The sequence below is a fragment of the Panthera uncia genome, assembly GCF_023721935.1.
Source record: "Panthera uncia isolate 11264 chromosome B2 unlocalized genomic scaffold, Puncia_PCG_1.0 HiC_scaffold_24, whole genome shotgun sequence".
Classification (NCBI taxonomy): domain Eukaryota; kingdom Metazoa; phylum Chordata; class Mammalia; order Carnivora; family Felidae; genus Panthera; species Panthera uncia.
This window is the reverse complement of record NW_026057580.1, coordinates 102336127-102354014: the sequence shown is the minus strand read 5'-3', so window position 1 is coordinate 102354014 and position 17888 is coordinate 102336127. Positions and strand designations below refer to the sequence as shown.

The 17888-nt window shown below is 44.4% G+C and overlaps 1 protein-coding gene across 1 annotated transcript in view; it reads right to left on the bottom strand.

Moving 5' to 3' along the window:
* The window catches only part of UST (uronyl 2-sulfotransferase), a 193033-nt gene extending 180833 nt beyond the window's left edge, over window positions 1-12200 (bottom strand). Inside the window, exons 1-2 of the mRNA XM_049654668.1 lie at window positions 12132-12200; window positions 9413-9529 (exon numbers count right to left, since the gene is read on the bottom strand). Coding sequence (XP_049510625.1) covers window positions 9413-9529; window positions 12132-12200 — 186 coding nt within the window. The remainder of the gene's footprint in view (window positions 1-9412; window positions 9530-12131) is intronic.
* Between the last annotated feature and the right edge of the window lie 5688 nt (window positions 12201-17888).

Below are 17888 nucleotides of genomic sequence, written 5' to 3'. Positions count from 1 at the left end.
TAAAGAACCCAGAAAACCGCCAGAGGATTAGCAGAACGGAGTCTCCGGAGCCAAGCGCAGACGAGAGGCCCACGGAAGAGGGTAGGAAGGGCGGCGAGGCGGTGCGCGCTCCACGGACTGGCGGGAGGGAGCCGGGGCGGAGGGGCGGCTCGCCGGCCAAGCGGAGCCCCCGAGTCTGGCCGGCAAAAGCGGAGGGGCCGGCCGGACTGTGTTCCGACAGCAAGCGCGACTTAGCGTCTGGGAGGTCATAAGTTAACAGCTCTGCTCGGAAAGCGGGAAGGCTGGAGGACAAAGGGAGGGAGAGCTGCTGAGCCCCCGGACGGCAGACCTCAGCTTGGCGGGGAACAAAGGCGCTCGCCAGCGCCATCTCCCCCGCCCATCCCCCAGCCAAAATCCCAAAGGGAACCAGTTCCTGCCAGGGAACTTGCTCGCGCAGCGCAAACACCCAACTCTGTGCTTCTGCGGAGCCAAACCTCCGCCATCGGATCTGACTCCCTCCCGCTGCCACAGGGCCCCTCCTGAAGTGGATCACCTAAGGAGAAGCGAGCTAAGCCCGCCCCTCCAGCCCCCGTGCACCTTGCCTACCCACCCCAGCTAATACGCCAGATCCCCAGCAACACAAGCCTGGCAGTGTGCAAGTAGCCCAGACGGGCCACGCCACCCCACAGTGAATCCCGCCCCTAGGAGAGGGGAAGAGAAGGCACACACCACTCTGACTGTGGCCCCAGCGGTGGGCTGGGGGCAGACATCAGGTTGGACTGCGGCCCCGCCCACCAACTCCAGTTATACACCACAGCACGGGGGAAGTGCCCTGCAGGTCCTCACCACTCCAAGGACTATCCAAAATGACCAAACGGAAGAATTCCCCTCAGAAGAATCTCCAGGAAATAACAACAGCTAATGAACTGATCAAAAAGGATTTAAATAATATAACAGAAAGTGAATTTAGAATAATAGTCATAAAATTAATCGCTGGGCTTGAAAACAGTATACAGGACAGCAGAGAATCTCTTGCCACAGAGATCAAGGGACTAAGGAACAGTCACGAGGAGCTGAAAAACGCTTTAAACGAAATGCAAAACAAAATGGAAACCACGACAGCTCGGCTTGAAGAGGCAGAGGAGAGAATAGGTGAACTAGAAGATAAAGTTATGGAGAAAGAGGAAGCTGAAAGAAAGAGAGATAAAAAAATCCAGGAGTATGAGGGGAAAATTAGAGAACTAAGTGATACACTAAAAAGAAATAATATACGCATAATTGGTATCCCAGAGGAGGAAGAGAGAGGGAAAGGTGCTGAAGGGGTACTTGAAGAAATTATAGCTGAGAACTTCCCTGAACTGGGGAAGGAAAAAGGCATTGAAATCCAAGAGGCACAGAGAACTCCCTTCAGACGTAACTTGAATCGATCTTCTGCACGACATATCATAGTGAAACTGGCAAAATACAAGGATAAAGAGAAAATTCTGAAAGCAGCAAGGGATAAACGTGCCCTCACATATAAAGGGAGACCTATAAGACTCGTGACTGATCTCTCCTTTGAAACTTGGCAGGCCAGAAAGGCTTGGCACGATATCTACAGTGTGCTAAACAGAAAAAATATGCAGCCGAGAATCCTTTATCCAGCAAGTCTGTCATTTAGAATAGAAGGAGAGATAAAGGTCTTCCCAAACAAACAAAAACTGAAGGAATTTGTCACCACGAAACCAGCCCTACAAGAGATCCTAAGGGGGATCCTGTGAGACAAAGTACCAGAGACATCGCTACAAGCATAAAACATACAGACATCACAATGACTCTAAACCCGTATCTTTCTATAATAACACTGAATGTAAATGGATTAAATGCGCCAACCAAAAGACATAGGGTATCAGAATGGATAAAAAAACAAGACCCATCTATTTGCTGTCTACAAGAGACTCATTTTAGATCTGAGGACACCTTTAGATTGAAGAGTGAGGGGATGGAGAACTATTTATCATGCTACTGGAAGCCAAAAGAAAGCTGGAGTAGCCATACTTATATCAGACAAACTAGACTTTAAATTAAAGGCTGTAACAAGAGATGAAGAAGGGCATTATATAATAATCACAGGGTCTATCCATCAGGAAGAGCTAACTATTATAAATGTCTATGCGCCAAATACCGGAGCCCCCAGATATATAAAACAATTACTCATAAACATAAGCAACCTTATTGATAAGAATGTGGTCATTGCAGGGGACTTTAACACCCCACTTACAGAAATGGATAGATCATCTAGACACACAGTCAATAAAGAAACAAGGGCCCTGAATGATACATTGGATCAGATGGACTTGACAGATATATTTAGAACTCTGCATCCCAAAGCCACAGAATATACTTTCTTCTCGAGTGCACATGGAACATTCTCCAAGATAGATCATATACTGGGTCACAAAACAGCCCTTCATAAGTTTACAAGAATTGAAATTATACCATGCATACTTTCAGACCACAATGCTATGAAGCTTGAAATCAACCACAGGAAAAAGTCTGGAAAACCTCCAAAAGCATGGAGGTTAAAGAACACCCTACTAACGAATGAGTGGGTCAACCAGGCAATTAGAGAAGAAATTAAAAAATATATGGAAACAAACGAAAATGAAAATACAACAATCCAAACGCTTTGGGACGCAGCGAAGGCAGTCCTGAGAGGAAAATACATTGCAATCCAGGCCTATCTCCAGAAACAAGAAAAATCCCAAATACAAAATCTAACAGCACACCTAAAGGAAATAGAAGCAGAACAGCAAAGGCAGCCTAAACCCAGCAGAAGAAGAGAAATAATAAAGATCAGAGCAGAAATAAACAATAAAGAATCTAAAAAAACTGTAGAGCAGATCAACGAAACCAAGAGTTGGTTTTTTGAAAAAATAAACAAAATTGACAAACCTCTAGCCAGGCTTCTCAAAAAGAAAAGGGAGATGACCCAAATAGATAAAATCATGAATGAAAATGGAATTATTACAACCAATCCCTCAGAGATACAAACAATTATCAGGGAATACTATGAAAAATTATATGCCAACAAATTGGACAACCTGGAAGAAATGGACAAATTCCTAAACACCCACTCTCTTCCAAAACTCAATCAGGAGGAAATAGAAAGCTTGAACAGACCCATAACCAGCGAAGAAATTGAATCGGTTATCAAAAATCTCCCAACAAATAAGAGTCCAGGACCAGATGGCTTCCCAGGGGAGTTCTACCAGACGTTTAAAGCAGAGATAATACCTATCCTTCTCAAGCTATTCCAAGAAAAAGAAAGGGAAGGAAAACTTCCAGACTCATTCTATGAAGCCAGTATTACTTTGATTCCTAAACCAGACAGAGACCCAGTAAAAAAAGAGAACTACAGGCCAATATCTCTGATGAATATGGATGCAAAAATTCTCAATAAGATACTAGCAAATCGAATTCAACAGCATATAAAAAGAATTATTCACCATGATCAGGTGGGATTCATTCCTGGGATGCAGGGCTGGTTCAACATTCGCAAATCGATCAACGTGATACATCACATTAACAAAAAAAAAGAGAAGAACCATATGATCCTGTCAATCGATGCAGAAAAGGCCTTTGACAAAATCCAGCACCCTTTCTTAATAAAAACCCTTGAGAAAGTCGGGATAGAAGGAACATACTTAAAGATCATAAAGGCCATTTATGAAAAGCCCACAGCTAACATCATCCTCAACGGGGAAAAACTGAGAGCTTTTTCCCTGAGATCAGGAACACGACAGGGATGCCCACTCTCACCGCTGTTGTTTAATATAGTGCTGGAAGTTCTAGCATCAGCAATCAGACAACAAAAGGAAATCAAAGGCATCAAAATTGGCAAAGATGAAGTCAAGCTTTCGCTTTTTGCAGATGACATGATATTATACATGGAAAATCCGATAGACTCCACCAAAAGTCTGCTAGAACTGATACATGAATTCAGCCAAGTTGCAGGATACAAAATCAATGTACAGAAATCAGTTGCATTCTTATACACTAACAATGAAGCAACAGAAAGACAAATGAAGAAACTGATCCCATTCACAATTGCACCAAGAAGCATAAAATACCTAGGAATAAATCTAACCAAAGATGTAAAAGATCTGTATGCTGAAAACTATAGAAAGCTTATGCAGGTAATTGAAGAAGATATAAAGAAATGGAAAGACATTCCCTGCTCATGGATTGGAAGAATAAATATTGTCAAAATGTCAATACTACCCAAAGCTATCTACACATTCAATGCAATCCCAATCAAAATTGCACCAGCATTCTTCTCGAAACTAGAACAAGCAATCCTAAAATTCATATGGAACCACAAAAGGCCCCGAATAGCCAAAGTAATTTTGAAGAAGAAGACCAAAGCAGGAGGCATCACAATCCCAGACTTTAGCCTCTACTACAAAGCTGTAATCATCAAGACAGCATGGTATTGGCATAAAAACAGACACATAGACCAATGGAATAGAATAGAAACCCCAGAACTAGACCCACAAACGTATGGCCAACTCATCTTTGACAAAGCAGGAAAGAACATCCAATGGAAAAAAGACAGTCTCTTTAACAAATGGTGCTGGGAGAACTGGACAGCAACATGCAGAAGGTTGAAACTAGACCACTTTCTCACACCATTCACAAAAATAAACTCAAAATGGATAAAGGACCTGAATGTGAGACAGGAAACCATCAAAACCTTAGAGGAGAAAGCAGGAAAAGACCTCTCTGACCTCAGCCGTAGCAGTCTCTTACTCGGCACATCCCCAAAGGCAAGGGAATTAAAAGCAAAAGTGAATTACTGGGACCTTATGAAGATAAAAAGCTTCTGCACAGCAAAGGAAACAACCAACAAAACTAAAAGGCAACCAATGGAATGGGAAAAGATATTTGCAAATGACACATCGGACAAAGGGCTAGTATCCAAAATCTATAAAGAGCTCACCAAACTCCACACCCGAAAAACAAATAACCCAGTGAAGAAATGGGCAGAAAACATGAATAGACACTTCTCTAAAGAAGACATCCGGATGGCCAACAGGCACATGAAAAGATGTTCAACGTCGCTCCTTATCAGGGAAATACAAATCAAAACCACACTCAGATACCACCTCACGCCAGTCAGAGTGGCCAAAATGAAGAAATCAGGAGACTATAGATGCTGGAGAGGATGTGGAGAAACAGGAACCCTCTTGCACTGTTGGTGGGAATGCAAATTGGTGCAGCCGCTCTGGAAAGCAGTGTGGAGGTTCCTCAGAAAATTAAAAATAGACCTACCCTATGACCCAGCAATAGCACTGCTAGGAATTTATCCAAGGGATACAGGAGTACTGATGCATAGGGGCACTTGTACCCCAATGTTTATAGCAGCACTCTCAACAATAGCCAAATTATGGAAAGAGCCTAAATGTCCATCAACTGATGAATGGATAAAGAAATTGTGGTTTATATACACAATGGAGTACTACGTGGCAATGAGAAAGAATGAAATATGGCCTTTTGTAGCAACATGGATGGAACTGGAGAGTGTAATGTTAAGTGAAATAAGCCATACAGAGAAAGACAGATACCATATGGTTTCACTCTTATGTGGATCCTGAGAAACGTAACAGAAACCCATGGGGGAGGGGAAGGAAAAAAAAAAAAAAAAGGTTAGAGTGGGAGAGAGCCAAAGCATAAGAGACTGTTAAAAACTGAGAACAAACTGAGGGTTGATGGGGGGTGGGAGGGAGGGCAGGGTGGGTGATGGGTATTGAGGAGGGCACCTTTTGGGATGAGCACTGGGTGTTGTATGGAAACCAATTTGACAGTAAATTTCATATATTAAAAAATAAATAAATAAATAAATAAATAAATAAATAAATAAAAAGAAGTGAGATCACACTACCCTGGCTGTCGCATGCCTGTTTTGTTCTCAAGAATATCCTTCTGAGGGTTGCTGAGGGGAGGTGGGGGGAGGGAGGGCTAAATGGATGATGGGCATTAAGGGGGGCACTTGTTGGGCTGAGCACTGGGTGTTCTACGGAACTGATGAATCCCTGGGCTCTACTCCTGAAACCAATACTACACTGTATGTTAACTAACTTGAATTTAAATAAATAAATTTTTAAAAATTAAAAAAAAAAAGAGAACATCTTTCCAATTCACTCATTAGAGATCTACATGCTCATTCTTCGCTGGGCTCTAACCTGAAGCCACGTGTTCTGCTTGGTGGTCATAAGTGGTTAACAAAAGAAAAGATTAACATCTGCCTTAAATAATGACTTAGATTAAAATCTGAGGTGAGCTGTGAGGTTCCAGTGGATTTTAAAAACAAGTAACAACAACAACAAAAAAAATCGGAGGCATTTGGTTCTTTTTTACGAACACGCTGGAGAGAAGGGAGACCCGTGCCCTGCATGTGCTGTGTGGTGTACACCCCATTCCCTAAATGGCTATTACTTGTGGAATGTGAAACTTGGGGAATGAACTTTTCATCAAATGAGAACTCGCCCGTAAACCTCAGGACATTTTCAGGACTTGAAAATCTTACTTTATCTGGATCACAGCTCTTTCCATCTTGGCATCAAAAAGTTATTTCTGGATGCTAAACAAATATGAAAATGGTGGGTCTGCAGTCAGTTTTGCTCTCCCCTGCCAGGCTGGGGGTACATTCTAGAGGCCACACACGTGTGAGTCCTTCTCACCTGGATGCCACCACGTCCCCGTACCCCTGGTCTACAAGCCCTTACTAACCAAGGCCCCACCTCAGGGGACACTCGAAGGACCTTTATCTGGAAGTCTGACCTCCTCACTCTTGGGATTCATTTCCATACTGGTAGCAGCAATGAGTGTGGGTGAAAAGATGTTAACATACCAACATTATTTTTATTCATTTTTATATTCTTCTCCTTATTTTGGCTACTGCTTAGAAAGTCAAGAGCGCTTTTGCCACTCCACTCCTGGATAATGAAAATACATTTATAGTAAGAGAATCAGCCTCATACAAACTTCTGCTGGTTGAAGGAGATTATAGTCACAATTTCAAACTTGGAACAGAGTTTATAAAACCGGATTTACTCTGAAAGTGGTCTCAAATGATCTGATATGACCTGATGGTTTCTGGGTGTCACAGGGAGCTTGGGCTGGGGTGGGGGGAGAGGGGTGAAGACCAGAAGGCAGGGGTGGGAGACTGCAGATCCAGGGAAAGCTCCACAGGGGCAAGGGGAGAGGGTCCAGCAGACGCAGAATCCAGGCATCAAAGATAGTAGGGAAGAGGCAGGCGGGATGGCCAACCTAGCAAGAGTGAGGCCCCAAAGCAGACTAATGAGGTGGTCACCAAGGATTGAGTTCAAGAAGGCAAGTTTATATAAAGCGGGCCTGGGTCTCCTGATTAGGTAAAGCCCCATTTATCAATCCTGAAACCCAAAATAATGTCCCAACATGGCATTGAGAGAAACAGCTGATGGATCCCACAGAGCCCCCCGCCCCTCCCCGCCCCGCCCCAAACCCCTTTTCCTACAGAGCAGAGAAGGTAGGGAGAATTCAACTGGCCCCACTTGGGACAGAAGTAGTTAGTGGTGCAGGAACCTAGCAGACCATCCATACAATTCTTCTCCCCCACCTCCACTTATTTGCCCTCCCAGGCAGGTTACTGACCAAAGAAAATTTGTTTTCACTATAAGTAGGGTTATAATAGTGAGTCACCATTATATTAAGAAATAGCCTTCATATAATAAGCCATACTACTCTTTCTAGGCTATCAGCAGTGAAAACAACATAGAAAATGTTCAGGGAAATTGTTTTCTTCATATTCGTGGCCTTTAAAGCAGTGGCTCTCAAACACGGTCCCAAGAACGGCAGCATCAGCATCACCCAGGAGCTTGTTCAAAACGCAAGTTCTCAGGTCCTACCCCCTCCCCCTACAGAGAACCTTCTGTAGGTTCTCTCAGGACCTACAGAATCAGACACTCAGGGGTCTGGGTCCAGCAGTTGTGTTTCAATAAGCCTCCAGGAAACCCTGATCCAAGCTAAAGTTTGGGAACACTGGCCTAGTGGAAGGAACCTGGGCTGGGAGCCAGGACCTAATTCAGATTCCAGCTCTGGATTCCCTGGTCCAATTCAGTGAAATTTAATGAACAGTCACAACGTGCTACTGCAGGGATGTGAGGGTACTGAGATGAGCTATCCTGGCTCTTACCCTCGGAGGGTGTCTCACTTCTATATCCTTTTGCTCCTCTAGAGCTTGGGCTATTGTGTTCTGCTGCTCTTGTCTTGTTTCATATTTGTATTCCCAATGCCTGCAGTGTCACAGACACTCAATATATATTCAGGGGACCAAGTGGTAGAGCCAGTCACAACTGCGATAAATACTACCGTACCATTCATCAATAACCTTAATGTGGCTTCAGTCTAGTTAACACCAGCCACTCTTTATTTTAATGCTTAGCGCAGGCCAGGTGCTGAATGTCCTATATCAGCTCATTTGATCCTTTTAGATGTCCTCTACCGTGGGTAGTATTGTTAATCCCACTTTGCACATCAAAAAACCGAGGCTCCATGTAATTTGTCCAACGTCGCACGCTGAAAGTGGCAAAGCCAGCGATGAATCCAGCGATACCTGTTCCAAAACCCGTGGTCTTAAAAATAATAGGGTTCTTTTTCAAATCCCACAAGCTCAAAAGCCGACCTTGGGCTAAATTTCCAGCCTCGAAGGTTAGGGGATGATTATCCTCTCACTACGTACTCGAAACTGTACTTCGCAGGTTATCATCTTAAGTGGTCAAAGACTATCTTTATTTTTCCCATTTTCTGGTATCTTGGCATTTAGTGTTCATTGAGTACAAGAAAGTAAATAGTGGCGGAGAACTACACTAACATGTCACCAGACTATTCTGACCCTTAATATAGGAAAACAAAAGTGGGCACGCAGGTCAGGCCAGGGCAGCCTTGAGAGGGCACTAAAAGAGAAGGCCAGTTCTAAGGGGTTGAGCCTTTGATGGAGCAGCCCAACTAAGGCAGCCCAGGGAGAAAAGGGGCAGAAATGAGTGTAGCCCCTAGGCCCAAAGGCAGGGGGAGGCCAGGCTGTGGGCATCAGATCACGGGCCAGTACGGATGCAGAGGCAAACAGGGCAGCAAACAGGAGAAGCCGCCAAAGATCTGAAGTCAGTCTAAGGCTCTAGCGCCTGGCACAGTTACAGGTGTTGATAAAATAATGGCCCTTCCTCCCTCACCATTTTGGCGCTCTTCATATGCTTCCTTTTTGTCCTCACTGTAAATCAAAGATTAACTTCACATCTGTCATCTACTATTTTCTTGCAAACAATTCATGGCCAGGAGGGCTCTGGTTAGGGTTGTTGGAGGCTGTAGGAACTGAGAAAAGAGAAATGGGATGTATAACCATAAGCAAAGACCTTACCTTACTAGGAGGTGGCCCATGATCATCCAAGTAAGTGGAATTTCCTAGGGAAAAAAAAAAAAAAAAAGAAGAAAGTTGATGAATCAGTAGTTTTAAAACCAAAGCGAATTTAGTGCACAGTCATTGAAAACAAACATTCCAGATATATGTCTATTTAGACAACTCTACCAAAGAAAAATAGGTCATTAGTTGCCTGTTTGGTGGGATTTTGTTGACATTACCATGCTCAATTACACTTTCAGCAGTTACAAACATTGTACATACGTTGGTGTGTGTGTGTGTGCGCGCGCGCACACACACACACACACACACACACACACACACACAGAAACACACACCACAATTCCTCACCCCGTATCTGTTGAGTTTGCTTTAGACCAGTGGTTCTCAAACCTCAGTGTGCATCAGAATTGTCTGTAGAGCTTATTAAAACACAGATTGCCTGGGTCCCCTCCCAGAGGTTCCAATTCAGTGACTCTGAGAATCTGCATTGCACAAGCTCCCAAGTGATGCTGACGCTGCAGGTCCTGGAACCATACTTTGAGAACCACTGCACTGTTTCTCTACTTCGTCTTGATGGTCAATTTCCCTTCATCTTTACAGTCTAGCTTGCTTCAGAAGCTTGATCTGTCTTGATGAACAGCCACTTTTCAGAGTACATGATTATCGTTTCCTGATGAATATAGATTCAGACTGGTTAGGGTGGGAACTAAAGGTCCCAGAGTTCCCTTTATGCAGCAGGTACCTGCTAAGTGCTTCCCACCTATTCACTTAATTCAAATTTCGGAGGTGGGTTATACTGATTCCCACTTACAGAAGAGGGAACAAAAGCCCAGAGAAATCCAGAGATTTGCTCAGGGTCACACCCTGTGACACTGCAGGAAAGACAGAAGATCGTTTCTTCCAGAGGGTGCTTGGGGATCTGTTGCTCATCTGTCTGAAAAACCTACCTACCAGCTTTTGCAGAGCCCAAGCACCAGCAACATACTCTGGGCACTGACCGTGTACCCCAGACACCAACCCAGCAACACATCTGAGCCCGTGAGGTAGCCTATGATGTGCTCAGTGTATTCAAAGGCTCCCCTCCAAGGAGATAATGCTTGTCAGTCAGGGGAAATCACCTTCACAAAAAGTGAAGACAGTCAGCCTTTCTAACACAACAAAATTTAAAAAAATATTGGAAACACAAGGATATCTAGAGAGAACAGTAGCTTAAGGAAAAAGTAAGTGTCCCAGTTGGAGTAGATGAAAGCTGATCTTTTTTTAGAAGAATGCAAAAGTGACTTAGGAAATTGGAATAAAAAGGAGAAGTAAGGGGCACCTGGCCGGCTCAGTCAGAAGGGCATGTGACTTTTGATCTCAGGGTCAAGAGATCAAGCCCCACATTGGGTGTAGAGAATGAATGAATGAATGAATGAATGAATGAATACACTTTTAAAAAAAAGGAGAAGTAGAACTTAAGACAGAGACAGTTCAAATGGGAAAACTTATCCAAAAATAGCAAATAAGTGGGTTTGGGCCTATAGGGTTTTTTTCCTTCTTCCATACTGGGGTATCAGCCGTCCCTTTTGTTCTGTAGTCTTTTGATCTGTCACCCACTTGATGTCCACAATGACTGTACTCTAACTGGCTAGTTGTACATAGTAAAAGGACAACGGGGCCCGATTTTCATGTACAAGACGCGCAAGCACAAACACCTGGCGTGTTCATGTTGGGTTATTTTCAGGAATCTTTGAAATGTGAATATGATTAATGATTTGTTTGATCTTAATTATTGTGCGGCATTCCACGGGGAACACACAGAACTAGGAAGTGAGATCTCTATCTGACTTAATAAAGAGGATCTGCTTGAAAGAATTCAGAAAAATGACTGCCTAAGTCTAGAGAAATATTCAGAGCTATTCCAACATAACGCAGTCAGTATAGCTGCAGAAGCTTCTCATCACCTCCTCATGTGAATGTGTCTTCCCGGGACGGATGTGAGAAATCCCAACAAACGTCTGCATGTCGTCCAGGTATCAATCTCAGGGTTCAAAGATAGCTCAAACAACTAATGGTTTTGAAACAGGAGAAGTTTCCAAAAGAGACAAAGTTCCTATAAATGGATGACTTGAATGCCGACTGTTCCCTCAAACCCCAGACTTGGCTACCCACTGACTCACTCCTTAGCACCCGGGCTTAGACATCTATAGGCACCTTGCACTTTGCCAGTCCAAACAGAACTCTTTTATTTGTTGCAATTTCACCTCCCTCCCCCCCCCCCCCCGCCCCAAGGTTGCTGCCTCCCTATCTTCTGTATCTGGCTATACAACACATCCTTCCCCTATGAGCTCCAAAGCCCAAGAGTCATCCTTGATCCATCTCTACCCCTTACCCAATCTGTACCAACCCACTCACCAGTCCCATTGGCTCAGCCTTCGAAACATGACTCAATGTAATGTTTTGATCACTTCCCACTGGCCCCTCTGGGCCATTTGGGAGAACTCTTACATCTTTTCACTGCTTACAAATTTTCTCCTCTACCCAGATGGCAACCAGAGGGCTCTTCTAACCTTATCAATCAGGCCATGTTAGCCCTCTGCTTAAAACCCATTTTCTCTAAGAATGAAATAATCCACTCTTTACCATGGTCTATACTTCAACAGGAGCCAGGCCCTGCCCTCCAACCACACCCATCGCCAGCCACAACAGCCTTCTCTCTGCCCCAAAACACACCAACCTGTCGGCAGCTAGGGACCTTTACAGCCAGTTCTTTCCTCTGCCAGAAAAAGCTCTTCCCCACCACCATCACTGAGACTTAGCTCCAATATCCTTCCTTTCTTCCTTCTCCCATTCTTCCTTCCTGTCTCCCCTTCTCCCTGGCCCCCTTATAGAAGACTTCACTTCTTTCCTTCTGCACAGAGGAAGGAACAGGGCTGACCAGTGTTGACATGCGTGCCCCGGACCCTGTTGTTCTCTCCATCAGCAGATCCCTGAGTGCCCATTGTTGGTAGGTTTAGTAGAACACAGAGGCTGTAAATGTTTGGGCTTGTAGCAGAGGTACAGAAAGGGCAAAGAAAAGCTACACACATTTCCTTACTTGGAGACAGCAAGTTTTTATTCTCCTAGGGCATAACCATATTTTTATCAGATATATAGGTAGAACTTTCCATCCTATGATCTTATGCTTTCATAGCACAAAGTAAACAAAACGGTCAGAATCTTCAAACCTGATGTTGGTAACTTATTGGCTGTGGAGATCAAAGGAGGAGCCCTGTTATCAAAGTAAGCCTCTCTGAATGGGCTCCCGGGCACCAGAGGAACTTCTGGTCACTCTGCCTCGTGGGGGACTCAGTAGAGGGTGCCAGGTGGGGAAGGAAATCAGACTAAAGCCCTCCAAGGCCTTTGGGCTTGGAGCTCAAGCTGCAAATTCAGAAGGAAAAGGCAGAGAAGGGCTGATGAATGATCTAGAGCCAGGAGAGAGGACAAGGTCTCCCTTGCCACCCACTTCCACCTGCCCTGGGAACCCCCAGTTTCTGATCCCAGGCTGCAGCACCCTATGGGGCAGTATCTCTTATTTATGGAGGCCTATAAGGGCATATCATCTCATTTATTTTCAGAAAGCAACTCACGTCTTTAGAGCTTGGACTCCGGCCTCCTGTCTTAAGTCTTTTCTTTGAGGATCGAGGGTTACGATACTCAGTCAATGTAGAAAAAAAGTAAAGGCACACCCCACATGTTTCCACTCCTATCGCTGGTCAAATTTTTCAGAAAGGCCTGTCTCCAAACTGCCAAGAAATTGCTAGCTCAGGCTGGCATCGAGCTAAAACGCTTACAGAAAGTCAAGCTTGTCCAGGCTGCTGAGGTACGGACAGGACACGGTAGGGACTATTTGCAGCAACACTCCAGGCCTTCTAACTCCATGTGGCTGGTCTATAACCTGATGGAGGTCATGCTTACGTAGCTCTGTACACGGATTAAAACCTAGAGAACTATACATCAAAACCAACACCAACAAAACACTCATGGTTTAATGGTTTTTAAAATGCCCTGACTAGAAAGCAAGTGATCTCAGACTTTGCAACCAGCGAAATTATACCATGTCCTCAATCTCACCCTAGCCATCTAGCCCTTCATATTGGACACCTCCCCAGGAGGTGGCAAATATAACGTGAGAGATCGCGTGCCAAGGTGCAGAGGTGTTAAATCCAAGTACATGGGAGTTACAGTCGGTATCCTTACTACAGAGTATGTGTATGACCAGGGTCTTTGCAGGGCGGTATGCTAGTAAAGTCTACCTATCTCTGCTATCATACAAGCTATTTGCAGCAAAGATGCATTTCAGGACACTCATGTGACGTCTAGTACGAAAAATCAGGAGGCCAGGAGATGTGACCTGGAATCTGAAGGTTCTTAACCGATTACTATCTCATAGCCAGTCTCCGGTGGCAGAGCCAAGGCACGTTGACCATCCAAGAGCCATCCAAGTCTCCCATGATAAGGGAAATGATGTGAACAACCAGATACAATGTATACCTACACAAAAAGGTTTCGTCTCACTTTTTAATAGAGAATATCCCCAAGAAGCATCATTCAGCTCTGAATAAATTGCTTTGTCTCCTCAAAGTCTTCCATATACACATCTGTAAAAGTGAAACAAGCTCCTAAGTTATTATAAGGAGTATGCAAAGGTAATTTCATTCTATAAAAAAATGCCTAGAACACTCCCCGCACACAGTAAGCACCTAGTATGTTTATTGGCTATACTTGTTTTGCACTGCTAACAATACTAATTGTATGACCAGGGGTCCTAGCAGTAGCGAAAATCCCTCCTCCAACGTCTCTCCATCCTCTGTCTCACTAGTTTTCCACCGCTCACTGCACAGTCCACTTGCCTGCAATGCTTTTTGAGAACGTGGATGCCAAGCCCCAACCCTAGCTCATCCAGTTTAATTTGGGGACAAGTCATGTAGCATTTAGTATTTCCTAAAGTTCTTCAGGGCATCCTAATGCTTCGCCAGGGATGAGAATCACTGAGTTACAAAAAACAATTAATGGACTACAGAATTCAGGCTGAATCGCATTTTCCAGAAATCCAGGCTGATGTAAATCATGGGTCACTCCCATCATCTCTGGTGAGAGACTGTGCAACATGGGTATCATGTCAAAGGGGAATGTTGGTAGAGAGCTGATGGTCACAGAAGGACTCCCAGACTCCAGAAGACCACCGGGCAGCTCCCCGTTGGGGTACATAACAAACCTGAAGAGGGCCAGCTCACAGGCTGCCCGAGGACTGGCATAGGCACCACTGGGCAGGAGGAGAGCTGACCCCCTAAGCCACATGGGTTGCCCAATTTTGTGGGTCTTCACAAGTCTTTCCAAAAATAATTTTCAGAGCTTATAGTTTGACATATTGTTCCTGCAAGCAATGCTTAGCACATGTTGTCCCGGTGAACCTCTTGCTTCAAGGTAAAAGGGGAAGTGAAAACATAAACCTCCATCCCCAGGGTTTCTCCAGATCCTACTCGACTTAAACAACCAGAGGGTATTCCATCAGTCCTGGAGACACTCATAGGCGATCCCTACAAACGTTTTAAGGGACCACAAGGATCTGAAAGGAGGAAGCTTCCAGAAAATCTGTAGCAGACACACAGCCTGGTCCCAGCCCAGTGAGGTGCCTGTCTTGGCAGGCTGTGGGCCTGGAGTGGAGAGGAGGTGAGCGAACCTGGTCAGCAGAGAGGCTCGATGCGGCACCCAAGTGAATCCAACAGAGACTGTGAACACAGCTGATAGAGGAGAAACTGCTGGAAGCAGTGATGTGAAGAACTATTGAACAGAATGAGCAACAGTCACTCTTATGAGAGAGAGAGAGAGAGAGAGAGAGAGAGAGAGAGAGAGAGAGAGGAAAGGAGCCCCAGGGTCATCACTGAATGGATTCGGGGAGATACGGCTTATAGCACTGGCTGTCACTGGTGACAAGGGTAGCCCGGGGGTGATAGAGGGAATACGACAGGCGGCAGAACAAAAGACCTGGGTTCAAATCTCAGTTCTCTCTTATACTCATCGAATGGCCTTGGAATCAGCACTTAATTTCCATGAGGCTTAATGGCCTCATTTGCAAGATGAGGATATTAACAGTAGCAGCGACAGGATTGTTATGAGAAGGAACAAGACATATATAAAGCATTGAGCACACTGCCTGCCTGGCATATAGATAGTAAGTGCTTAACGAATGGTAGCTTCCTCAGCTTATATTATCTGATTTTATCATCTATAATCAATTTGATAATTGTATTTATTATTGAGGAAATCCAAGAGAATCCTGAGGCCAGGGGCCAGGTTTAAGGATGAATATTAACATGAGATCATCATTTGACAGTTTCTATTACTTTCTGATTCTATCTTTGATCGGTCTTCAAAAAGATACAAAAAATTCTCTCCAATAGCTCGACAAAAACACCTTTAGCGATGTGCAAATGCATTTACAGAACCTTCCCGGCACAGAAGTTATTCTGGACTCCTAAGTCTCGCATTAGCAAATCTATTTTTGTCTGAATGGGTCCCTGAAGAATAAAAATGCTTTAATTCTAATCCCTCTTATGGAAACCATAATATGCATCAGTGTCAATGTCAAAAGAGCCGCCTGTACACTCCGTCAAATTTGACCAAACACCAGCAATGCTTTTCAGAGTCTTTCTTCAGCCCCCTTTAAAAAATCACACTCGTAAGCAACTGAAATCCTTTCCTGTTTTATTTAGAAACAGCCATTTCACACAGGGTTCTGGTTACCTACAACACAATCATCTCCCCCCCCCCACCCCCCACCCCAGAGTCTGGGCCTCTGATAAGACACTGTTAATGAAGGAGTCACTGTTAAAGGCAACACGGCAACTTAGCTTTGTCCTTGCCAAAAAATTATGTTAATGCCACACTTTCCACCATTAACTATGGGTTACGTTTCTCTAAGAGGCAGCTGTTAGCACACAGCAGCCGTGGTTAACAATGAGGAGTTTGTGTGCTGAGTAAACGTCTCCAATAGCTCCATTTGTTATAATTAACGCGGCCCCAAAGACACTGTAATGGAGGAAAATTGCTTGCACAGCTTTATTTAAGCTTTAATAGAATTATTTTCCACTGAATTAAAACAAATGGCTTTATGAACTATCAATACTGGAATACATCGATAAAAATGCCTCTCAGAAAAAAATCTTAAGTGTTTATCCAACCAGTTAACAAAAGCAGAAACATCCTGAAAATACTTTCTTGATGCTAAGTGATAAAAAATGAGCATTCCAGACACTGAAAAACATATTCAAGTGAAACCGCCATCAAGCACAATTTAGAAAGTGGTTTCCATTTCTAATGAATTTTAAAAGAAAATTAACGCTCCCCTCTTTGTATTTCGGGCTCAAAAGCACTGTTTTGTTTTATAGTGCATCTCTCCCTCTCTTTTTTTTTTTCTTCATTAAATCTGAATATACATTTTAGGATGTCAAGGGCACATTTGTAGAAGGAAATTACCTTCGGGATCAAATGATCAGTACACTACTGCTAAAATAACAACCTAAATATAAATATGAATTTATTGCCAAATTAGCTCAGGGATTCATCATAATCATATATGACCTCATCCAGGTAGGCGTGGCATGCCAAAGAGAGATAGAATCACCTAGGTTTCTGTTTCGTCCCATTAGATTTTCCTCCCAAAGTAATCACTATAGTCAACTGATCCTACCTGTGTAACTCTAACACCCCCATTAACACAGCAGCCCCAAGCCCTGCACAGGGCAAGGCTCGAACGAGCTGCCAGGTTAAGTTTTCTTCCGTAAGACGTAGCCACCATGAGAACGGACACTTCCCATTACATGCTTACTGCACAAAGCACTCTTGATAACTATGGTGGAAGACAAGCAGGATGTAGCCAATTTAAGAGAGAAACAAAACGAGGCTGAATCAATCAGCATCTGCATTATCGTCACCGATGGTTAGCACCGACACCGATCTAAGCACCGTGCTAAGTATCCTCCAGACCTCACCCTGTTGAGTTCCTATGACAACCATCCCGTTACCTCCACTTTACAGCAAAGGAAGCCGAGGCTCAGGAAGGTGAAGGTGACCGTGCACGATGCTGCACGGCTAATCAGCATGGGATCCTGGACTTGACCACAGCTGCCTGCCTCCCTGCCTTGCTCAGAGACTCCAGGCTGGGGACAACGTGCTTTGAGGTATTGAGCCTTCTGGCTCCAAGGGCAGCTCAGGCTGGGCAGTCTGAGGCCACCCAGGGATGGCCGAGGCAGAGCAGGGTCTGAGCTCTCTAACAACATCTGGCACTCACCAGCTAGACAGGACCTCTGACTGAACGTCACTCCCCCCACCTCACCCAAGGGCAAGGGGTCTGCAGACTGTGGAAGAACTTAATATCCTGGGAGTCCAAGGAACCAGCACTGCAATGGGTAGGAGAGGGGGGAGGGGGCAAGTTAGGTGGGGCCCAGATTCC